Source organism: Anser brachyrhynchus (assembly GCF_964034855.1).
Source record: "Anser brachyrhynchus genome assembly, chromosome: 3".
Classification (NCBI taxonomy): domain Eukaryota; kingdom Metazoa; phylum Chordata; class Aves; order Anseriformes; family Anatidae; genus Anser; species Anser brachyrhynchus.
This window is the reverse complement of record NC_137696.1, coordinates 36,950,790-36,976,525: the sequence shown is the minus strand read 5'-3', so window position 1 is coordinate 36,976,525 and position 25,736 is coordinate 36,950,790. Positions and strand designations below refer to the sequence as shown.

The 25,736-nt window shown below is 37.3% G+C and overlaps 1 protein-coding gene across 2 annotated transcripts in view; it reads left to right on the top strand.

The window, feature by feature from the left end:
• The window catches only part of ZFAND3 (zinc finger AN1-type containing 3), a 135,950-nt gene that overhangs the window by 20,358 nt on the left and 89,856 nt on the right, over positions 1-25,736 (top strand). Inside the window, exons 1-3 of one of the 2 annotated variants that reach the window (XM_080586151.1) lie at positions 12,563-12,616; positions 14,475-14,515; positions 16,561-16,587. In XM_080586151.1, the coding sequence (XP_080442277.1) occupies positions 14,488-14,515; positions 16,561-16,587 (55 nt within the window). In that variant the 5' untranslated portion in view covers positions 12,563-12,616; positions 14,475-14,487. Of the gene's footprint in view, positions 1-12,562; positions 12,617-14,474; positions 14,516-16,560; positions 16,588-25,736 lie in introns of those variants that run through there. The other variant, XM_080586150.1, reaches the window with a different exon arrangement.

The window sequence follows — 25,736 nt, the reverse complement described above, 5'->3', positions numbered from 1 at the left end:
TTCCTGTTGCAATGTGTAATTTCTTTTCTTAAAGAGTTCTGCAGACAGTGTTTAAGCCAAGAGCTGAACCAAGATGTGGAGCACTCTTTCTCTGAGAACAGCGATTAGACATTGAACGATGTGCCAGTTCTTCATAGGATGTGCTCAGGAAAAGACTAGCTGGGTTACTGGCTATTAAATGCCCTCCTGTATCAGCTCCAGGTTGTAGATAATTGATTTAAATCTGCCCAGAGTGGATTAGAGCAGTACTAACTGACGGTGTAAGGAATTATATACATGTTTTTGTTCCTTGCCAAGGATAATAGTAGCAGCACAGAAACTTTTACTGGGAGATAAAAAATTATTTTCAAACAGGGAGTCTTTTAGGCCTATGAGATAAGTACACACTAAAATGTCAGCTCTTCAGTCTTGCAGTTTTTAATGTCCATGTTGTTTTAACTTTCACTTCATATGCTCTGTTTAGAGGACCACATGTGAAACTTGGATGGAAAAGTGCATATCCCAGTGTTAGTCATAACCTAATACATGCTTCAGTTTGTATGATCTCATTTGTTAGTAAATAATCTGGGAGCTATGCTAACTGGCATAGTAGCAGATTCATTATTCTTGCCATTGCTTATTTTTCCAGTCCCTTCCACTTCAGTTGATAGGATGGGGTTTGCCCTGCCTCAGTTTACGTCTTCCACGTTCACGAGCAGGTTTTATAGGTGAGGTGTTCCCAACTGTTCCATGTGTCTGACCAGTTGCACACTAAGAAGGAAGCGAAGCGTAGATTGAGGACAAAATCCTTCCGATAGTCATGATGGGGTGTTAAAAGCAAGATAAAGGTGCTGCTTTATTCTGGTTTGTGCTTAATTTTAACTCTTAAGATTCGTGTCCTGCTCCCCCCACTCCATTCGTTTATTTTACTAATTGTCTAGAATTTGTGGACATGGTTAAACGGTGTTTGCTGATGTGTTTCTTTTGTATCCTGTTCAGTCTCTTGCCCTGTTTATCTTCTTTTCTGAGTGAAGAACACCAGAGGAGAACTTTTCTGATTCTTATTGCTATCATGCAAAAGACAGGCTCTCTGGGGAGAGATATCTGAAAAGTATCTGTGGAGCTGTTCATTTCCTCTGATCTTTTCTGTCTTCACCGGGCACCCATACTCATGCTGGAATGTAAGGAATTAGTTTTCAGGTATGTTGCACTTGGACATGCGGAAAAGAGAAGAGTTCTTGATCACAGTCAGAGGAAGGAAAAAAAAAATAACTGAGGTCTTTGACGAGGTACAGCAGTCTGGGCATTTTAACTAAGAATGTTTTACAGGGATCACTAGATACATTAACTACCCAATCTTGAATATGTAGGAATGAATTACTGTTGTTTCCTTTCAGAAGTTTGAGAAATAGTTTTATATGTTTTGAGGAGATGTAGACAGCATGAAAGATGGAAGAAGTCAGATAATATGGATGCTTTAAGACACACACATTAGTATAAAAATGCCAGTGTAGCTCTCTAAGGAACAAACTCTTATCTGTTGGATCTAATTCTGCACTGGTGCTGTTGGTCTGGGCTGGTTTTCCAGTACCATGCTCGTTCTGTTTCAGTGCCTATGGAAGATAACCTCATGCTATGGACATCTTGGTTGATGCAGTGGCAGTGCCCATACAGGTGTCATAGCTGCCAAAGAGAAGGAAGTTCTGAAGCAACTCAGGATGGACGTCTACGGCTTCATGGCCCTTGGTCAGGTGTTTGACTGTAGTTAAGAAAAGAAAACCAATATTAATAGCCATCGTTGCCTCTTAATATCAGTGTAAAGTGCAAGGCAGGGGCCTGAAATGTGCACACACGTGCTTTTTTCTATGACTTTGATCATGGCTAGGATTTGGTACTTGTTTCTGCTGAGCCAGGTACGGTAGTAAAAGGTGTTGAGAAGCTTGTAGAGAAGTCCAGAAAAGTTTGGAACGTGGTAGAAAAAGCTGATTGCTGGAACTGGAGAAGGATCTGGAAGATTGACTTACTAGGCTATGAGGAAAACAGTTTGAAACTCATTGAAATATTGTGTAATTCTTTTTAGTTAATTTTAGTTGACATAATTAGGTAAAAGTGGAAAGATTTTTTTCGCATGTTTAAAAGAAAGGAAAAGCATCTGGATTATTGTTAACGTTCATGTGTTATGACTCAAAATGTTTTTGTTTAATTGTATCCTTTCATTTTAATTGTTTCATTATTTACAGTGTTAAAATATGCAGACATCTGTGTTGTCAGCTTTCCTGTTATGGAAAGTTACTCTTTTATTAGGTGTTTTTTTTTTCCCACGAGCTTGTTTTCTGTATGGAAGAAGTTCATAAGCATAGACGTGCTAATACGCCAGTTTTATTCAGTGAATCAGATGCGTGATGTCCTTCATTAACTTGTGATAAAATACAATGCCAAAGACCAGAATGCTGCATTGTAGAAGCATGCACAGAGGATGCTCTTCATCTGGCTTTTGAAGCAGCTTTACTGATCTTCAGGTCTCCTGTATTTGAACCACATTGTATTGTTACAAGGACAGAAAGACAAGTAGTTACACCTATGGGCTAGCTATAGCTAATGAGAAGATAACTCAGTATTTGCTCTTAGATCAGAAATAGGCAGGTTTTAAATGTGTATTTTGAAAGTAATTTTTTTTCTTTCTGGAATTGGGGTAGAGCATTTAATGTACTTTGTGGAAATAGTTGAGGACTACATCTTCTATCTGCGCGCTGGAGATCGTGTATTTGCACTTAGAATGCTCAAAAAAAGAAAGACTTTGACACCATGACACATTACCTTGTTTTAAAGGTGTTTCCTGTTTTAGGTCACATCAATTCTGGACGCTAAAGCTGAAGCGATCTGGGCTCGGGGTGATCATTACGGAGGTCTTACATTTTTTCTAATGCATAGTTGGTTAGCCCAGTTAAATGTATGCGAAGTATTTTTCTAATCAGAGTAAAAGTTATGAAATAACATATCTGGATAAAGTGCGAAGCTGAGGCAGCTGTCGCTCCTGGGCTCAAGTCATAGGATTTGAGGGAGGCAGCCCGTTCACTCGCAGGCCTCTTTGGCATCATCGAGTCGTGAACTTTCCGTCATCCTTTACTCAGAAAGAGAATGGAGTTGACCAGTGTGTCCCAGGTTAAGCTCAGATCTCAGAAATCATATTGAAAATGTAGGGGGCAGTTGGGGTTTTCAGACATATTAAGGACTGAAATATTCTTTCTGTTTTAATCATGGCTTTTTATTAAAAAATAAAAATAAAAAGGAAAAGGAGGGGGAAAAAAAAGCACAACCAACCAGTAACAAAAAACCTGTACAAAAGTAGCTGCTAGCTATCATGAGGAATATGTTGTGTGTGGATCAAAAATGACAGGGGAGGCAGTGAATCTTTTCAGGGTTAGCAGGAAGAAAACAAGCTTAATGATGTAGTGATGTAGTGCATGCTCTTTTCTGTAAAGCATTCAAAACTTACATAGCTGCCGTGTTCTCTCTGCTGCTACTCCTTTCAGACACTTCCATTTCATTTGTATTTCTTGACTTAACTGTGCAGATTTTTATTTTTTTATTTTTGGCATTCATCTTTAGTGGAATGGTTTGGGAATGTTTTATAGGGCCATATATCGTTCACACAGGTGAAGGGTCTGAGAGACTGCAGGAGTTTTTATGAGCAGCATCCACTGTCTTAGAAGAACCAGAGAAGGCAACATTACACAGCACACTTCTCTTAAAAGAAGGTGCTACTTTTTTTTATAAACTAGTGGTTGAGCTGTAGGTGACAACTTTCACTGAACTAATGATGCTTAGTATATATATATTCTTTTTCAAAACTTGTGATTGTGCCTTGGTGCACATTCACGAAAAAAATCCCAGCTTTTTCTAGGAGCAGATTAATATCTGGCTTCGTTACAGCTTTGTTTGTCACTATCAGCCTAACTCTTGCTTATACCATTTCTTCTATTATTATTTTTTTTGTTTGCATATTACAGACGTGTTGTCAAAGCTTGGTTTATAGTGGTTTGTTCCTTGAACTCTTCGTTATTATGGATTTTACCTGATTTATTTTGATTTTCAGAAACTCCAGAAGTTGCATGTTCAATACAAACATCTTGAGGGACATGTTTATAAGCAGTTTTATGCTGTTTAGAAATGCTATGTTCATTTGAATCGCACTGAATTCTGGCTGTGCAGTTAAAAAAAAAATACAAAAAAGGCAGAAGCTACATATGAGAGAAGAACTGTTTGACCTCTTAAGTTAAAATATCCAAAGTGTTCTTCTGGGCCAAGACTTTGTATAAAGCGTTTAGTTATGTTTATATTATTTTAGTTTAGCTTATATATAAACTTTATCTTTATAAATTTATAAAATAAGTTTATATTAATATAAAAGTATATTATAACTTTATTTTATAAATTTATAAATATAAAGATGTTTAGTTTATAATATAACGTTTTTAAAATTATTACAATATATACTTTATATATATTGCTGTAGTATAGCAATCAAGTAGTAGAACTCTGTTTCTTTACTCTGGGATGGTTTTTGAGGCAGGGAGTTTCTGTTCTTTCTCAGAGATGAAAAATCTGATACAAATTTGTATCTGGGAGCTATTAGAAAGTTAACCGAAACTTCTGGGTGACTGGGAGAAGCATTCAGAACAGTGCTACCAGCAAGGTAGTTTTGGATGGGTGAAATGCAACTGATGGAATTGTGCTAGAAAGGACCTTTTTTGTTTGGTTGGTTGTTTTTTTGTTTGTTTGCACTTGTTATGATGAGTTACCACTGGTTTATTTCACTTCTGAAAGTGACTTTTTCCAAAACTTTTTTTTCCTTCTCTTTAATTTTTCTTTAAATGTACCCACTGGGCAGAATAGCTGTCTGCCAGAATAGGTGGATCTTAGGAATGTTTTGTTTAAACAGTTAACTGGAAGATTGCTCCTAGTATAGACATAGCCTTGATAAAGCTCACTGCAAATTTCTGCAGAAAGAGCGGAAGTACTCTTGTTCTCTAGAACAGTATCACGAGACCTGGCTGCAATGATGTTTCCCAGGTGAGAACCGAAAACGAGTGCCTGTAATCAGCTACAGAGGCAGCACTGATCAAAGTAAGAGCGGTGTTGCTTCCTGGCTGGATGACTGGGTACAACACTCGCTGGGATGGAAGAAAGTGAATCGCCCTCAGCTAAACATCTAAAGACTTTACTAAAACTTGGTTTAAAGGGGGAGAAAAAGGCCTGTGAATTTGTGTGCTGGTGGCTTCCATTGGACGTGTGTTTATGAATGGTGTAATAATACAGGTTGGAGGCCCCTTGTGAGAATGCTTCACGTGCTTTTCAAGAAGTGTTACAATTCTGCTGTAGTATGCAAATCCAGGAGGGTTCAGTACGCAAAGGAGTGCAAGGAATTGTAAAACTGAGAGTGGCGCTCATTCTTGAAAATACCTTGTTACCTTGCTGCTAATAGGGGTGTTTTAGGGAGGTCTAGGCAAGAGAGTTATCCTGCTGGACATCCTGATTGGTGATGAATGTGATGCAGCTCCTACCGGTCCAGGATGAGGAATGCCTTCTTGCGTTGTCCAAGGGGATGCTCTTTCCTCTTCTTTCTGTCTACTTATTTCTAATTTTAGCTTCACGTGCTTTCCTAACTTGTAGAAATGAATCTTCAAAATAATTATTGGGGTTCTGACTCTTGTCACATCTTTTGTGGATAGTGCACCTGTAAGTATTTCTCCCTCTGTACTAGGGATGGTTAACACTTTAAACTTCTTTTTGCCTGTATAATGATTGACCTGCTACATGTTAAAAATCTCCCTGTGAAAAAGGAGTTTAGGTTATAATTTTGGTATTCTGATAGCTTTTGAGAGAACACATGGCACAGTACTCAAAAAATGCATTTACAAAGTTGAATCCTGTGCAACAGCGTTTTTAACTGGTTTAAATAAGTTTTTGTAAATGTTACACACACATACAGACAGACAAGGTCTTTGAAGAACTTTGCAAGGCATTTTTGTCACTCCAAAGTTCTGCCCATTCTAGGCCATTATCATACCAATTAGCGTTTTCAAGCGTTTTCTAGTAAGAAAAATAATTTTGATTTAAAAAACAAACACACAACCAAAAAACCTCTTGCAAATCCAGGTTTATTTCTTCTCATGCACTTCTTCTCATCTTTTATCTTTCCCTGTTTTAGTTCCACAGTTGGCTGCAGGCCGCTCTGGATTCCAGGAGAATTCTCAGGCTAAATTCTGACGATGTGGGAATTGGTTGCCAGAACAAAAATAGTAGTACAGCCTAGTAACAAATGGAGGGGTGAGACTGAACTAGTTTTATAGGTTGTTGGATTTTTTTTGATTTTTTCCATTTGTTTAGTCTTTGAAAAAATAAATAAAAAAAATCTTGAATTCCATGCTTAACTTTGACTTGGAAAGTTAGTAAATGTAGAAATGAACAAGAGCCATTATATCACCTTGACTTGAAGAAAAAAGTCTGAATAATAATCCTTTCTTTACTTTCTGCTAACACTCATCTTATTTCTCTTCTCCAGAAACCAGTATCATAGACAGCTATAATTTTGATTGTATAGGTATAGTCTTGATTTAGAAATCAAGAATAATGCTAGAGACATCAGTGTTTTCTCTTATCCTCAGCTTTGTTAAAGCTGCTGTTATAGTCCAGGTCCAATTTGCCCACTGTAGTTGGACAAGGTATGGATGAATGGGAAGAAGGAAAGAAAAGCTCAAGAATGATCATGGTGTTAGAAAAGATCTCTTAATTGCCATAACTTTGGTTGTTTTGTCCTTACATGAGTAGGGTGCCATGAATCTTCAGGTCTGTTAAAAGTTTTTGCAATAACGAAGAGCTTAAATTCAACAAGAAAGGAAAGGTTTTGTATTTTTTCTAATCTAAATGCAGTTGTTTGGGTGTAAAGTGTTGGAATAGGATTCCTGGGGAGGTTTGATGTGAAGGTAGCCTTGCCTTCAAGTTAGGGGGCAAAACAGATGCTTTCTTGATGTCTCTTCCAACTTCTTTTTTCTTAAAAAGATTTGATATTTATTATCTATTTCTGACCTTGTGATTTAGGTTTTCGAATGCTACTTACCAGTGGAGTATTGGATTGTCTGATCTGAAGAAAACGATAAATTTGATACTACTTAATATTATAAAATCTGAAAGTGCTTGTATTGTCATAGGGCAAAGTTATTTATTACCTGCAATGCATGTAAATAGCAGTGTCCTTCAAGAACTGGTGGAAGGTGGCTGGATCAGAACTTTCAAACTTTATTCCTACTTTTCAACTAAAGACCTTTTAGCGTCTCCTAATACTTAGTATTTCAACCTTCTTACTGTCCTTTAAACAATAGGCTACACGTTGTTGTGAAAAAGGTTCAGATGATTTGCAGAGGAATGCTTGGTATAGAATTGTGCTGCTGAGATTTTTTTTTTAAGAAAGTTTAGACATGTATTTATGGAGCATTTAGCTTTGACTGGAGGGCAACAACTTTGTACACTCAGCTAGAAACCCCAATGAATCTTATTTAAGTTGTTACAACCCTTCTTCCTTAGTTTAGATGCATTGGATTCTTTGTGGTTTATTGTATGAATCGTTTGGATAAGGCTTTACATTTGAACTCCATCAGTGCTTTTGTGTCAGAGCCCAAGATATGTTTTGTAAGGGTAAGGAGCTACTTTGTTGCTGTATTTTTCCTGTTTTCCCCTCTTGTGTATTTGTTCTGTTCTCTGGCCTTATTATAAATAAAGCATTTCAGTGTCTCTGTATATTTAAAAATATAAGAAGTGCTTCAGCCGAAGAGCTTTAAAAGAAGGCTTTAGTGTAGCTATTGGAAAAATAATAAATCAGAGTTCAGCTACTTCATTGGGATGCATTGGCATATCTTTTGACTGTGGAAAGTTGCCAAAAGGGCATTACACTTGTAAGCTGTGCTGGGCATGAAGTTTACTCTCCATTTCATCTCAAATTGAAGTCAGGATGATTCGGTCAGTCCCTGTTGGCATGTGACTGACTAACTGAAGCATCGCTTAATGCCGCGTTCCAAAAATCTTACAATGGTAAGGTACACTAAATTGTTCATTGTGAAAATGAGGAGTCCAGAAATCAACAGCAGAAGATTAATGTGTTTTCCAAGCAAGAAAAACCTCTAGTAACAGTAATAAAATCTTCCTGATAACAGTTTCTAATTGAATTAGAATTCCTGTAATTGGTAAATACCCCAAGCATGTGGGTATAGAACAGCTGATGAAGTAGAAGACATAGACCGCATTTATGGGATATTTAATTTCAGATTTTAGTTCACTGAAGAATCTGAGTGTATGCGAATGTTTCTGTTTGCCAGGTTCTCTGCAAGTCCACCTGCATTTGACACGCTCCACTTCTGCTCTTCTATGTGAACAGAATTTGGCATCCATCATTCTTTCAGAATTACTGAGCCACCTCAGTCTAAAAATGTAAATAATTGTTTAAACTGTCCCAAAATCCCTTGACTGTATGCCATTAGAGAGACTACAAATTCAGGAGGAACTGAAATACCAAATATATAGCATACGTGAAATCTATGAGGTGACATTGGATTTAGACCAGTAAAATGGCTTTCTTGAGAAGCTAGTGTACAGGTTATACGGAATTTCCAAAGGGATGATGGAGGGTCTTATTAATACAGTCTAATTAACCTCCTTTCTGTACAAGGTGAAGTGTTATATTCTCAGAGCAAATGATGAAAAGCGTAAGGGAAATACAGAATTGGATCAATTTTCTTTTAATGATGAATAATCCTCCAAGTCTGGTTGGATGAAAGTAAACATGTGTGGGCTATGGTTTTGCTTTTACTGTGTGCCAGGATTCAGCTCGGAGTGAATTCTTCAGCAGAGTTATAAACCTTTGAAAATTGCTTTATAATGGAAATTGTGACAGACCATTAACTACAGTAGTATAAATGCATTGCTTTAACATATGTTATAGCTGTCCTTAAGTTGCCAAATACATGAAACAGTATGTGCAGAATATGTAGGGTGGAGGCTTCTGTGTGGTTTTAACTAATTAATAACATGACTCATTACATGTTAATGTTTCTCAGACATACAGCCCATGACGTACTGGATGGGTATCATTCAGGAGCTAGGATATATTTGACTGCAGCGACACGGAGATCCCACTCTAATTGCTATACTGGAAGAGGCCCAAGAAGCATTTAACATGATGTGTTTAATCACCACTGCAATTATAGTGCCACTGAAGCAGATATGTTTTCCTACTACCAAGTCATAGAACTTCTAAATCGTAAAGAATCATTAATAGATATGCTAAAAACTCTTGTTCCCAATAACAAACAAAAACAAAAATACAAACTTGTTCTTAATTTGCACCTGTGGCTTAAATACATTTACAATTAAATATCTAATGTATACATCCCATATGAAAGCTTTCTTTTTTCTTCAAATTCCGTATTGTTCTATTCCTGAAAGACAACTGCAGAAAAATTATTTCCAGAAATTACTGTTGCTCTCTGGATTTTTTTAGGCCCTCACAACACCTATGCTAGAATCATTACTTATTTTTACTCGTGTGCAGCCGTACCAGTCTTGCCGTTGGTGAGCATTTGCATTAATAAAGCTATTTCACTATTGCCTTAAATGTGTGGGAGTTATCATAATATAGACCAAATTGAACACTTCGTATTGCTCTTTGGCACTTTAGTGTGAAGTTTAGCTTGTATTAGTTTTTAGCGTTTCTGGTTAGCTTTTTCATCTTTCTTCTTAAAGATGGGAATGGGGAAGCTAGGAAGTACCTGACAGTCTGCTGGAAAATGTAAGAGTTTGTTACAAAACCTTCGGTATTTATTAGGTATGCCTATCCAAGTTTCTTGGCAGAAAATTGTTTTCATTAGGAAGTCTGAAGGTGCTGAGACGAAGTGGGTTTCTGTATAATTCTTTTAAACTCTCTTCCAGTGCTCAAAGTTTCTGCATGCAATTTATTCTTGAATCTTCAGACTGAGATTCTCTTTTAGATTCTGGCTATTTGAATGAACTGCGATACATCTAACAATCTTGTGAGATTTACGGCTAGAATTCTAACTTCTTTCTCTAGCTGTGGTTTCATATTGATAAAGTTATTTACTGGGAGAGGGCAAAGGAAGAGCAGGCTTCCAGTGAAGACAGAAGAGTAGAAGGCACTTTGATTTGGATGGTATCTTGCAATGGTACACTGCCAAATGGCGAGAAATAAAAGGAATAATTAGTACATTAGGGTATATATTTGAGAAAATAATTTTCAGTGCTTTTAGTGGAGTAGATAAGGCCATGCCTTCATATGATTTTAATACATGAAAAGGGAATCAAGGAGGCGGAGTGGCTGAATAAGAACCTTAGTTTTCAATTTTATTAATTAGTTACAATATATCAATACGTAGGAGTCGAAGAATGTTATTTTTGGAATTTAGTGCTTCTCACTTTCCATTATGCATGTTTAATCTGAGATGCAGATGTTGATCTCACCAAAGTTAAGAGCTTATAGTGTGTGTTCTTCTATCTATAGGTTCAAATAGCTTCATTTGCTATAGAAATTTGCAGGTACAACCATCCAAGTAAGGGATGATGGTTTGAATATCCTGAAATGAGCTTTATTTTTACCCTTATATATGATTTATGTAATGCTTGTAGCATAAATATACTGTAGTTTCTGGGATGTCCTGTTTCCGTAAGTTTCCTCCTTTTTCCAAGTCCCCGCATCATTGTTAGTACTTTCAAGGCTGTGTTTTCAAGGAAGTTTTTGTTTGTTCTTGGAAGTGGAAACACTTTTGATACCTAAACTTACTGTAGACCAAGTCCTGTGGAATAGTTGCATGCAATTTATTCGGTAGCCTCTGGGATTTTTCCAGCTGACTTAAAGATCCTCTGCCTCTCATTTGCTCTGCCACTTGACCTTCCGAGCATGATTCACCTTGTGGTTTCCAAATCTATATAATAATTTTGTATCACCCTTTAGTTAAATGGTTTCTTTTTGACAGATGGAAGTACCTTCAAGTAGGGTTTAGCTTTATATTCTGCCTCTAGATAATACCATTCTATTTGACTTGATTTATCCATAAATATGAATGTCTTTCTGAATACCAGCTTAAATTATGTACAAGTGGAGACTGTAAATTACTAATGCAGAACTGACTTTGTAGGGATATTGTGCATATAAAATGGATGCTGTAGTAACTCTGGATTAGATGCTGTTGAGCACAAAGCTGACTTTTATGAGGGAAACCTGGAAACTACTTTAATATGTCTGGTTAAAACCAGCAATTTGATAACCGATTCATCGGCATGTTGAATATCCCAACAGAACTGGGAGAGAAAGGTGTGGAAGTGTTGGTGTCAGCCTGAAGAACTGCACTCTAAAACGTACAATTCTCCCTGCCAAGGTTGACTTGGACTTCGAGCTGCCTATGCCTTATTCACCTTTACGCTCATTTTTATGAATGTTCCTAGAAATCTGCAATGTACTGTTTTTCCTAGAAGTCTTCTCTTTAAGTAGAGTTGACCATGAAGTGGAAACAAAGAGGACTTTATCATGACCACGTGTCGTGACCGTTTGACGCCTTAGAGCTCTGAGCATTTCAAATAAAATTACCAGGAGAAAGAACAGGTATTGCAGACGTATATTTGAAAAGACTGTCAGGAACATAGGAAAACTTATATTTTGGTGTTCCTGGCTGGTGATGTGCTTCTGGTGAATGCTGGAGTCACTAGGAAGTAATGTAAAATAGCAATGTGGCTAACAAGACTTACATGAGGAAAAATAGCATATATGGGTGTGCTCAGTTTTAAAGGGGTGGTGAGAGGAAAGGGGAAATCGTAGTGATGAGGGGAGGGATTTGCAGTGTACCAAAGAGCTGTCAAACATACCTTTTACTTGACAGACATTGGCGTGTCTTTCAGATGATACCTACTAACTTTGACATACGTAAACTGCTTGATATATTTTCTTTGTAAAAACCTTTGCTCTAATTAAATAGTACACTTTCCAGAAGAGGTGATGGTTAGTCAGCACTGCTACTGTCTCTAGTGTTTAAAAAAAAAAAAAAAAGAAAAAGCATTATCTTAGTATTGGTTTAATGTCAATGCATCTGCAGTGACCTAAGTGTCTAAATCTAGATTCTCATCCAATGCTGCAGCCTCAGACAAACTGTGATGCCTTAAAAATGTGTGTAAAAGGATCAGAAAGTGAAACTTGAAAGAATAACAGTGAACTGAAGATATTTAGCTGGCATAGTGGCTTGTCCGGTAGCACTGTCCTTTCTGAAAAAACTGTTTTTGTGTTATGAGTAAATGACAGCATTTTTCTTTTTCATGTGGCTGTACGTTGTGTGTGCGCATGTGTTTTTATTGTTGGTGTGTCAACAAGTAAATATTGTATGAGGATTTGGATTGATATTTAACGGCTGAGATGGCTGATGATACCAGTGAAAACATTTATCATTGCCAATTCCGATGTCATCAATATGAACCATCTGAACTCTACCTTTCTTTTTCTTTGCTGCCCCTGGGGTTTAATGGCTTCGCAGAGAAGCTCCTGCCTGGCATATTGAGCTGCTCCAGAAGGTCTAACCCATAAGCAGTGAGTACTGAACTGCAGCACACTAATGCTGTAGGTGTTGACTCACCATGCTGTTTTTAATTGCAGCTCTTTTGAAGGTAGATAATCTGTGCAGACTGTCAACATAGATATTGAATCTTTGGGTCTACACTGATATGATGATGTATTTGTATGGCTACAAATGCTGTTCTGCTTTTCTTTTCCTGGGAATTAACTTTTCTCCTGTGCACATACTGTTTGCATTTAAAACTAGCTTTCATGTGTCTGTGGCTCCTGCTATAGCTGGCAAATGCTTACGTCTCATATCTGCAGTGAACTGTGTTCTTCTAGAATCCTTGAGCCTGATGTAAACCAGCTTTCAAATGTGCATGAATTGAAAAGCATCTGTAATGTTTTGATGTGACTAATACTAAGATATGATTGGTCAAGTCTGGATTTACTTTATAACTGGAAAGTCATTCAAAATATCCATTTGCAAACTCTGTGGGGGAAAAAAAAAGTATAATTCTAATACGTGTCATCATTTGCGATCTAATTGCTTTGAAAAAAATATTTTCAAAGTTTTTGTCTTAAGTCTTGATTTTTTTAAATTTGTATATTGTAAGGTGCAGATCTCATCTCAAACTCCATCCATGTTTGGCTGGAATTAGGAACCAACTGTTCTGGTGGTGTCAATTGTTTAAGTGTGCATATTTCCAACGATAAAGATGCAATTGATTTGGCTAAATGGGGTGTTCCAGCTAAGAGGCTGCCTCAAGGAGAAAAAGGTCTTCTGGGCATGGACAATTTTGGTACAACCCTGCCTATCAATACGTACTTTCAGGCCTGCTCAGGAGGATGCTAATGCTGATATAGAATGGCAGAGCTGATTCAGGAGCATTGACTGAATGAACTATTGGGCAGTGTGCACAGAAACTGGGTTGCTCGTACCTGAAGGCATTTCAGCGCTTACAGGCATTTCGAGAACTGTCTCCGGCTGACTTCATAAAAGAGAAGTTGTGATATTAGAAGAGTACTTTTTGTAAGCTGGGAGAAGCTCGTGCTCCCATAGTATACTGCTTTGAGTAGTTTCCTGGTAGCCCTGGAGAGGTCTGTAGCCTGAACTTTTGCTGTCGTTTGTCTGTGGGCCTACCGACTTTCTCTGAGGGTGAGAGCTTGTGGCCTAATTGCACCGACACTTGGGAGACATCTGGGAGGCTTAAGGTATTGCTGTCACTCTCCAGCTGTTTTTCTCTCAGCTGAAGGTTACTGCCCTGAAAGTCGAGCCACGCTAATGGATCATGTGAACTATCCTAGTCCATGTCAGTGCAAAGTCAGCCAGGTTATTTTAAATTACTGCTGGATGCAGCTGAGGGTAGTAATGAACAGCTTGAGGTAATAACTCCTTAAACCATTCCAGCTATACTTCCAAGAGCACATCTGTCTATGTCCTTATAAGCACAATACTTTAATCTCTCTATTGCTATGCTGCATTCAGGATTTGTCAGGCCTGCAAAGCTGCTGCCAAAGGGAGCTTTAATATCCAAGTGGAATGTGTTGGCTCTTCGTGTCTATCATTATCATCAGATTGCGATAGAAAGATCTGATTGATGGGTGTGCAAAAATACCTTGAATGGTAAAGGAAGCTTATTCTTGACTATGAGGTTAAATAAGTGAAAGTCGTGTTTTAAAAGCTCTGTAAAGAGGTTATCAGATGAAGTCTCTTCCCCATCCCCGTTCCTAGTTCGGCCACTTCTAGCCTATTGTTATCTTTGACTCCCAGCCATTTAAGTTCTTCCCCTGTCTGTACCCTTGCTTCATTCCTGAAAAGCTTCCCTGTGTTGATTAGAATTATAATAAATTTTTTAGCTCTACTTTTTTTTTTTTTATTTTGCCCCAGGTCCAGCAAGACTATGAATCTCTGTTCCAAATGCTTTGCTGGTAAGTGCAGTAAAAGGTTTTGTGTTTTTTTTTTGTTAGATTATTGAAACCACATTGTTAGCATCTCCTTCAGGGTTTTTGCATGGGTTTCTCTTCCTTCAGTGTGTACATGCAATCAGATTTTCCTCACTTTGGTGCTTCATTTGTTTGCTAATCAAGAATCTCTTGTGTAAATGCACCGATGAAGCCTTGCTCTTGAAGTTTGTGGAAGTCAGGAATGCCCTTGAACTAAAGAGCTCCACTGTTAGCACAGCACCTGTATGGATGATGTAGCTTTCACAAATGCAAAAGTCTGAATTTGGAATATTGTAGGATTTACTTGGTAATAGTCTCTGAAGTATGGGATGGATTAAAAAAAAAAAAAAAAGAAAACTGCTATAGAAAACCTCTAGTTACATTTGTTTTTAATTTTCAGCCCGTGGAAATTAAATCATCAGTAGCTCATTAGCAGTCTACTTATAATTGCTACATATTATTTTCTTATGCAAGGTCATCGCTACTGTGTAAGATGTTAGGAATTGCTACTGACCTTTTCCTGTTAGAATCTTCTGGCTTTGCCTTTTTGAAATTTTTGTGGTATTTTTTTAGTGTTGTAACCTTATTTTTAATTGTAATTGAAGTGCTTTCATAGTTCATGATTTCAGTTTCTCTTGGGGAACAGGTACAGTATTAAAAAGATGGAAAAAAAATTTAGAAGATTTCAGTCATTGGCTTGTCTGTAAAATATTCCCTTTTAGAACTGAAGCTGGCTATAATATTTGGCTTGCACTTCTTAGTTTTGTTTCTTTTTAAGGTCATTGGTTTCCAGTGGAAAAGTGATAGAATCTTTGAAATTTAAGGCAAAGTGTACCATTCCCGCCCCCTCCCCCCCCCCCCCCCCAATGCAAATGCTTTTACTGAGGTTTGTGCACCAAAAAAAAAATATTTTGACTTGTAGATTTCAAGTCTTGGGTTCAGCATCACTTCATTAACAAACACAAGGAAAATAAAGATTGTCAAAGACTGTTCAGCAAATGATGCGTATATTCCTCTGGCTATTTTCCAAATGCATGGATCACTGGAAGGGTATACTGGAGAAAGTGCAAGCGCTTACATATACTCTTTCACTACAGACCATGGTCAGAAGTATGCTGCGAGGTCTTTGATTTGACTCAGTACTGTTGTATTCTTATTAGCATTATAAAATAACTTTTGCTTGCATACTTCAGAAATGTGGATTTTCTGAGATACCAAAATGGCCCACCCTTCATATTATAGGTTTACCAGAGTACCCAAAACTTTATAACCAGCGGGCCAGGCATTAAATAAAAACATCTTTCATTTGGGCTTTATTTTTTTTGTTTGTTTGTTTTTGAAGACATTTTATGATCCCTTCTTAGCTTCTGTTCTGTAGTTTTCCTGAAAAGCTGTTCCCTCTGATCAAGTTCATTTTCTGCTGTAAAAATACACAATAATAACTAAAATGTGTGGTTTAGGGGGAAAAAAGTAGCTTCTCTCTAAAAATTTTCAAGATGTTCTTTGCAATTGTTATAGCTTGTTTATTTTATTGAAATAGTAATTCTAAAAAGTTTGAGAAACTTAAAAAGATACTGCTAATTGGAAAAAAAAAAAAAGAAAACATAGTATTTTGGTTTTTTAGTAGTTTTAGTATTAGATTTTAACTATGGTTCCTTCATCAACTAATAATGAAATAATCGGAACTCCAGTCCTGTTTGGGTAATAACTCAAACTCAGTCTCACAAGTCTTTTTCTCAGATATACTAAAAATATTTTAGTGACATTTTTACTGGGTTTCCAGTCACAGTGTTGAAATAAAGAAACATACTTGTTTCTGTAAATTGAACCACCACAGACAGCAAGAAAGCTGTTGAAATATGTTTTTAACTATTCCAGGCACTCCAAAGATATGATGTGGAAAAAAAATAGCTTTTTTCTTTTAGTATGGCAGGTTATTCATTCAAATGTATTGAAGCAGATTTGTATACCGGGGGAAATTGGGAATTATTATTTCTCTTGACCATCGTTTCCTTTCTCTTTTATTTTAGAAAAAAGAAATCCACACAACGAAAAAGGTTAGTAACTTCATTAAATGACTTTTTTTCCTTTCCTTTTTCAAATGGTTAGAATCCAGTCTTTTTTTTCCTTTTAAAAATAATTTTGCACATACACAGCAGCAAAGCCCCTTGTATTTGCATAAACCTTGTATTTTTATATAAGTTATAAGGGAACGGCAACAATTCAGCAAGAGATGAAAACATTGTTGGGGTTACATTGAAATATAAGTTATTATGTAGAACTTTACTATCTTTACAGGTTTCTCAGACTTGCTGAACCATATACCTGCTTGTACATGCATGATAGTGAGAGATTCTTTGCTTCTACCCTTCCTCTCTTCCCCATTCATGGGGAAAAGTGATCATAGTTAGATGCCTGTGATGGTGGTAGGAAGGCGGGTTTAATAAGCACAGAAACAGAGAAGAGGGCAGTGGTCATGGGCTGTCAGTTTGCCTTCTTGTCTGACCAAATACCGGTGATTTCTAAGTAGTTATTTAAGATTTATTCAAGATAAATTCACTAAAATTAATAGGGAGACTGGAACTCCTGGTTTTGGCTATCTTTGTACGTTTTCTTACATGAAACAGGAAAATATTTTTTCATAGGTTACTTTAGAGATTGGGTTGTTCAGTTCTCTGTGGCAAGGATGAGCTGGATACTTCAGATACATGCAACCCTTTGCCTGGAAGAGCGCAGTGTGTTGACCTAGATCTATAAGGTTCACTGAGCTCTTCCACGCAAGGACAAATCTGCTGGTCCTCATATGACACGTTGGCTTGTGCATAAAGGTTGATAAATAGTGGAGAGGAGTTTGAAGTTAGCGGTCCTTTTCAGCCCTCTGTGCCTCCTTCCACCCCATCTGCCTGTTCCAAGAAGGAATACCTGACTTGTTTTGCATAAACCCAGTAGAAGTAGCAGACCCTGAAACGTTCAAGAGCCTCTGAAATCATCCAAAGTTAATTGTACTTCTGCAAAGTACTTTACAACGTTCTGTCTCCAATTCAGTGAGGACCATGTGCTATCGATGCCTCAAAGCCTCCAGATACCGCACAAGTGTAATCCTGCATATTAAATTGCTTCACAGAAATTTGCTCTTGAGATAGTTAAGGCATAGTTGCTTTAGATGTCTTGCACATTCTGGATACAAATGCAATAAAGTGTAGGTTTTCTTTAATGAGAATATAGGCTGGTAAGTGGAAAAAATGCAAATTATGGCTAGAGCATCTCCCTTAGTGACACCACATCTTTTGCTAATACCTCAACCTCTCTTCTTTCAATACAGTAAACTGCTAAATCTGAATGATGATGAGTGAAATTTTTCAAAAGCACTCTTTATTAATCTACTTTTGCTCCCACTAGGTTTAGGGAAGTTTTAATATCAACTTCAGGTAGGGACATTGTTTGAGTGCTTTTGAAAAGCCACTTTGTTAAAGTAGATTCTTTCAAGTAGGAATTCTACAAACATTCACAAAAACAACACCTGGTACCGCAAGAACCCAATTTTAATTGGAGCCTGTGGGAACAGTCACAGAACAAACTACTACAGAGTAAGAATAAATATTTAAATACAGAAAACTGTAAAACTAGACTTTCCACTTAAATAGCTCAAAAAACCTGCACTCTGCCTTTAGTCCATTTGATTGGGAATCTGGAAAGTTTAATTTTTGTGATGGTGCAGTCAGCCTTGGCCAGAGGAATGCAGGAAGTGGATTTCAGGTTGTTCAATTATGTGTGAAGCTAAAGGTAAGTGCAGCACTGGAAGGTTTGGTGGGGAGATGTGCTTGGAAAACTGGAAGAAGATGAAATAATAATTAGGGTATTCACGGGTTTGTGAATCAATTTTGTTGCATTTGTGTGATCGTGTAATTGAAACTTTCTAGAGGTGGATGTCCATATCCTTTCTTAATCTAGCTATCCAATGTTGATATTCTGTGAAGCACTTGTTGAGTATAAAAAAATTAAAGAATTTTCATCTCCATCCATCAAGTGGGAAGTCAGTATTGCTGGTAATCACATAGGCATTTTCAGTACGTATGCTTGGCTTTATGCCAGATGATAAAGTTTTGTAACTTCAACAGTATTTTTATTTTCTCTGGAGCTTCAGAGATCTGATAAGGCAAAAAAAGAATAAAAATGGACATTTATATCTTCTATATATCAACTGATTTCTAGAAGTATGGGATTATTTGCTATTCTTTCTATTTCCCAAACTCACTCAGATGTCTGACTGGAGTTATTGCATGCTTTTGTGTGTCTTAACCCTTCTGTTTTGTTGAGCAGACCTTTATTTTTGTCTTGCTCAAGTCATGCACAATTTTCAGAGCATACAGAACTGTGGGTTTTTTTGTGACTCAAGAGTCACTGAGTAACGCAGTTTCCTCTTTTTGCTGTCTTTGTAAATCCTGGGAACTATTTAGATTGCTGCCTTGCATGGTCGTAATAACAGCTACTTTAAGGATGATCTGGCAAGAACCATCATTCCTGTCTAAAGAGATTTTGCTGTTAATCAGCTGCTAACTTGACTGTCAGTCAGACTTTCAGGCTACTGAAAACATTTTCAAAAGTTGCATCTTGCATTTTGCTAGTTCATATTTTGTAATCCTTACTGTATCCTGTTGTATGATGAATAATAATTTATGCATAACTCAGCTCTTCATAAAACTTTTGTTCCTAAATGAACAGTTAATCAGTCATGCTTACATTTTCCATATCCTTCTAATATCTGATGCGAATCCCTGGTTTTTAGTACTTTATTACTGGAAAAGAGAGAGCGCTTTCAAAAGCGTTGGGTGGGTTTGTTTTGTTTCTTTAAAAAGCACAGAGTACTAGTTTTCTGTACGTGCACAGAAAATGCATCTTTTTCAGGGAGGCTGCAGTATGTTGTTACCTTTGTTGGTTCTTAATGGAAGCAAGTGCCTCAATTTGTTGCTTCATTAGGCTAGAATTGTTGCTGTAGTCGTGTCTGGCTTTGTATTTTGAAGTACACGGACTGTTTGCTGCAAAAAGCAGCACTCACTGGCTAGCACTTGAGACTAGTAGAGTTTCATTTTCCACTTTTAGTGCACACTCAGGCTTGAAGCTAAACAATTCTTTGGACATTCTTTTGGAAAATTGTTTAGCTGTTTACAGTGGCAGTAAAGATACTGCTAATTCTTAGAGCACCTGCTAATAAAGTACTGTAGCATTCCAGATATAAACAGAGAATTTATTTGACATGCATTTAATTTCTCTTACTCTGTGCCCAAAGAATTTTTAAAAGGAGAAGACTGGTAGGGAAAAGATGTCTTAACATAGTAAACTTGAAAAAGTCAGAGGTATATTAAGCTTGAGAAAGATAGTAGCCATGAAATGGAATTAAAGAATTAGACAAATGACTTCATGTGGTTTTCACTTATATATAAGCTTGATTTGCACTGCTGACCCTAACAATTCCTTTTGCTCTGTTAGTTTGCATTATTCTGCAGCTTTAAAAAATGTGAAGATCAGAGTAATAGCTCTGTTGTGGGTTGTTAGGGCGATATTTTGAGAAAGGAATGGGAAAGGACTTTTATGTTTTTAATTTACTCCCTTTTCCTTAATCTGCCTTAAAGTTTTGGTGGAGAAATATCAATTAATGGGAAAAAATGAGTTAGGTAAGTATAGTTGTACTACCTAAGCTTAGGACTAATTGTTTTAGTTCTGTCAGAAGTAGTCCCACCAGCCAAATCATCCAGCATATTTATGCTACTTGTTCTTAGTTTGCTATGTGTAAACTGGAAATGTGGGAGAGAATCTAGACCTGCTGTGCTTCTAAGAGTTAAGTAGAGATTGCATTTTAAGCTACTAAATCTGTGTATTATTTTTATATATATGGCATATAAATATATTAGTGTAAGGGGATCCCCCAACAAGGAGGGGCCTTTTTTTTTCCATCTATACCATCATGGCATGGAAGTAGCAGAGTACAGGGCTCCTGTGTTGTTTTGGTCTGATTTTGCTGGGCATTCTATAGAGGGGCATTAGAGATGCCGTATGAAAGAGCCAGCGTTATCTGCCTGGCACCTGTCTGTGCGATGGTGTTACGTGCATGGCGGTGCAATGGAGCTTGTCAGTAGGGCCAATGGCTCAGCTGCTGGTTTGATTTCCTCAATTGTTTTTCTCCTTTTTCCTCCTCTTTCATCTTCCCCCATATATAGTAGTGAGGAGGGTTAACCGCTGGTGGAGGACAGACCCATGAATCATTTCTCTTTCTGTGTGGGCAGAAGAGTTAGTGGAAGAAAGGATTTCTTTCACAGCTGGCACTGAGATTTTGTTTCCTTTGTTCCTTCTTATGTTTCTAACTTCAAGTTCGCTTTTTTTTCAGTAATGTTTGAAAGTGTGTTTTCACCAGCACAGTCTAGGGAAACTGAATGCCTTTTAATTAAGAACTTTTTTTTACAGACAGTCCTATCAGTAGACTACCCTGTAGGCCATTAGTGGCTGTTCCATTGCATTGCATCTTGTTAAATTCACAGCCTAATAATCTGGAGCTCATTTGTTAAAAAACATAAATTACACTCAAACAACATCTGACAAAAACAATATGACAACATCTCAGTACTGGCTCCCTGAAAAGACTACCAAATATCTTTAATTTAGATTTTTCTCCTAGCTTGACTGGATATCACTGATACTATTTCATGTCTTTTTTTTTCTTATCTCAGGGGATTGCCATACCCATTATACAGGTGGTTGAGCTACAAGCAAACGAGAGCTTAGTCCCTTTTTGTCTTAGGCTTCCATTATTTTTAGTTGGCTTCATAGTTCTGTTATCTAGTAAATTTTCCTCCTCGTGTTAGTGCTGTTTTCTTTCTGTTTCTTTAATATCTTGTTCACCTTCCAAGTCATAACCTTTCCAAATGACTTGTTGAAACACCAGCTGTAATTTAGTCTCTGGTGTATAGGTTCCCTGATGATATTTTAAAAAAAAAAAAAAAGTTGAGATATGACTTAATTGCTATGATGTTTGCACATTGCCACCACGAAAGCAGAGTTACCTATTCAGAATGTGCAACCCACAGGTTTCATTTATTAAACTTCCGTGTAACACCATTCTCCTATAAATGCATGCATAAGATATGAGAGGGAATGTTTCTATTTTTTTTTTCACATTTAGCAATTTGCTTGAGTTATAGAAAAGTCTGTGCTCTGCTTTGTGTATTTGCTCGTTTGGAAATCTTCTGTAGTTTATAGAGACACTAGTGATTTGTTCCTTAGCCTCCCTGTGGAGTTTGTTCCATATTACAATCTAATTCCATGTCCGTGTCGTGCACTCCTGAGTTGTTAATTTGTACATTTCGATGCAGTTTGTTTCATCGTGTTTTTGTAATCCAAACTGAGTGTAACGAGCTATGTGCTTTGGGGACCCAGCCTTGCCTTGCCAATTAGAACAAGTGGTTACTGAGAGCGAGCGTGTTTTAAATAAAACATGGCACCTCTGCGTGGGACCAGCAGCCTCTGGGGAATAAGGAAATCTGTTTAACTCTTTCTTTCTGAGAAGAAAGGTCAGTATCAGTGAGCACATTTGAGAAGCATTCAGCTCATTCCTTTGAGAAGTGTAATCCAGATTCATGTTTCATCTCTCAAATAAAATTTAGTTTGTCACTGGAGACATGTTATGCAGTACTGCTCGTAGTGTATTTAGAAATGCACAAGGACAGCTGTCAAGTTTATTGCCTGTTTTCTAGGATTCTAATCACTAATGCCACGAGAACATTGTGGAGAAATACCAGCTAACCTTTCTGTTTCCCCTTGTACTGCTACCCAACAGGCTGCGGTAGGGCAGGAAGAGAGCCAGGTGGTAAAAGAGCTAGTTTCAAAATGTACTATACGAGTGAAAGTGTCTAGAAACAACACTTACTGAATAAGCGTACTAGGGTTATGTGTGAGGTGACCATGAGGAAGGGCTCGCTGTTCTGCCATTCTGAGGTAGCAGGGAAAGGGTACAGCTATGACCATCAATACTAATGAAAGGGTACAGCTATGACCATCAATACTAATCTTTGGGACTGTTGCAGAAGTTATCCAGCACTCTGCTGTTCTTTATACAAAGCTCCCGATGAACTAAAGACACAACAAAGATTTTAGAAGTTAACTTATTTTTTAATGCTCTTTCTTACTTTCCACCCAAACATTTTTGTTACTTTCTCTTCTCTTGTACTTGCGCATCCTATGCACTTGAGCACCTTGAAGGGAGGAAGTTACTGTCCACCACCAAACTTCAGCTAAGGACTCTGGAAAATAATTTAGGTGAGCAGTCACAGTGATTGACTAAGACAACATTTCAACAGCCATTGCATACACAAGCAAGGCAAGACCAAGAAAAACATCCCTCATGAAAACCTTCTAGCTCAGCAGCTAGGGGTAAGGGAAGTACAGCTGTTTGCTAAGGTGATTTAAGCTGTTAGGTAAGCAGATGTACAGGACAAGTGTCATCTGGAGAACAGAATAATATGTAACTGATGACTTTTCAATTGTCTATCTATTTTATATGAAAAGAGTATGATCTAGCAGCTAGACAACTAGATAGGAACTTGAGACCTGATTTCCTTTTCACAGTAAATAAGCGTTGCTTTGTCATAGACAAGTCTCTTTTTTGTCTTCCACTTCTGTGCCTCTGTTCCTCATTAGTTAGTGAGAAGTGACGATATTTCACTGCTTCACTGGAATGTTTGTGAAGATCAAATATATGTGATATTCAGCACAGTAGCAGTGGTCAACTAAGGAGCTGAGATAAACCTAGAGCTCCATCTTGGGAAGCAAAAATTCATTTTGAGGAACAATATCTGTATTTTCCTCTTCCAAATCAGCTTGAAGTAAGCATGCCATTAGCATATATTAGCTTAAATTGCAAAATGGCTGTCTTCAAAGATAGCCAAGCCCCTCAGGCTGATTAAATTGCCCAAACTGGAATAGAAGCTTGGTCGTTTAGCTATAAATAAGGCAGATCCGTGCTCCACCCCCAACTAGTTAGTGATAATGCAGGAAATTAGTGTAACATAACTCAGTGTCAGATCTTATGGAGGAAGGCAATTTGTTTTCACAAAATCTGTAATTAAGTTGATTTTGTCTATTTACGCTTTCGTATCCGCGTACAAGCCCTAGGACGCATGTCCAAGTACTCTGGGTGGGATGACCTGTGCACAACGTGGAGAGAAAGGAGTTCTAGCTATTGAGCCCTCACTATAAGCTGATTTTTGACTTGCCTTTTATACTCTTAAGGAGTGAATGCTGTGTGGAACCATTTGCTTCATTATTTTGTTCTAACCCTTAGAAGTCTAGGCAAAATTCTGGAATTTCAGTTCTCTTTACCTTCTGTGGATGTTCTGTGGTAGCTGTTCTGTTCTCCTTCTTGACATTGTATCTTTAGTTCAGTACTTTTCTTTATTTGAATGAAATCACATTGCACTGTTGCAATTAATGCATGCCATTTTTTTAACCCTTTTAAAGCAAGTGTTCCATTCATTCTTTATTCATACTGGTCTTCATATATCCGTTACAAATCTCGTATGTCCTCACAGAGTTAGTCACCAGAGGGCAAACTGCTCATGCAGTTACACATATAGAATACAGCTATAACCTTTAATTTTTCTGAAGTATTGTCTATGCATGAGTTGCCATCTAATTAATGCTATATGTGAAGTGAAAAGCATAATGACTGCCTTCTTCAGAGATACAGAAGTTAGTATTTTACATTGAACAAGAATTTTTATGTTAGCATTCAAACTGCTGAACCTAATTGAAAAACTTGAGGGGAAAAAATCCCGTTTTAGGTTTAAAAAAAATAAATCACTGGTCACATAGATATCTAATTATTAGTCAAGAAGAATAATAAGCTGCACATGTGTTTAAGGTGCACATAAATATAAAACTAAAACATCCTTCCTGTTTTAAAGATCTAACAGTTTATAGACAGCTGTGAGCTGTAGGCTATGTATGGCTGTTGAATGTTTGTTGTGATGCAAGAGTTCCCATCTTACAGCTTTGAATTTTGTGACCAGTAAGAGAAGCAGAGGATCCCTTAATTTTCCCATTTTTGTATTTGACTGCTCTCCACCCCTTTCAAAGTGCTGCTTAGGAAACTTGTGTGTTCTCAGCAGGAGGTGGTGTATCCTGTCAGCTAACCTGACCCAAAGTGGCTAGGGAGGCATTTGTAAATATGTAAATAAGCAAATACAGAAACAATAAGAGGAGTGCTGTTGTTCTTACTCTCTGCATAACATGATGACCACTCAGCGTACCAGCTATCTCACCAATTTCAAATTTAGGTATACTTTATAGGGCGTGTTAAGCTTATTTAGTATTAGGCTCACTGCCCTCAAGTTCTAATGGAACTTCTTAAAATTGTATTGATTGTCATCCTGTCTAATGTTTTACTGATAATCTAAAAAAAATATATTCTGCCCTTTACCAACTGTTTCTGATAATTAAAATCTGGGGAAAACTGTCTGGATAGTCTTGTCTGATAAAGCAGCTGATAGCTCATTTTGTACATGGCTACATGCTTATGCATTTGTGTATATGACTAGGTGTAAATATACACACAAACATACATATACACACAAATAATACATGCACACGGGTGTTTGTGTACAAATGCACGTACTAGATTTGAGTACTTAAGATTTAGGAAACAGCAAGACGGGTTATGTTTCCATAATAATTAATCCAATCTGTGTGTATGCATTACAACTGCTTTTTAATTATACTAAAAGGACTGAAGAGTACAAGAAAGCATAAGATTACTGGCCTAATCTCTTCATTTATGTCACAGGTCATTAAATGTCATGCAGGTAAGCTCTGTTTGCTGAAAATGTCCAAATATCTCCTTTAAACAGATATCCTGTCCTGCTGTGAAGATACTGGTAGTTCTGCATACACAATAAGCACTGATATTTCTAATGAACAACGTACCTCACTGTTAAGTAAGAAATATGATACACATTGTAATTTAAACACTACTGGGAGATTTCCACAGAGTTGTACACTCATGCTTTGTATAGTATGGTGTATTGAATAGGAAGCAAAGCAAAACAAAAAAATCTCTCTTACCCTTTTTCTTATTATTATGACTTGTACATTGGCCTGAATGGTGAGTTATTAACTTCTTTAAAGAACTTATTAACCCTCTAGTATTTCGGGAAAATAA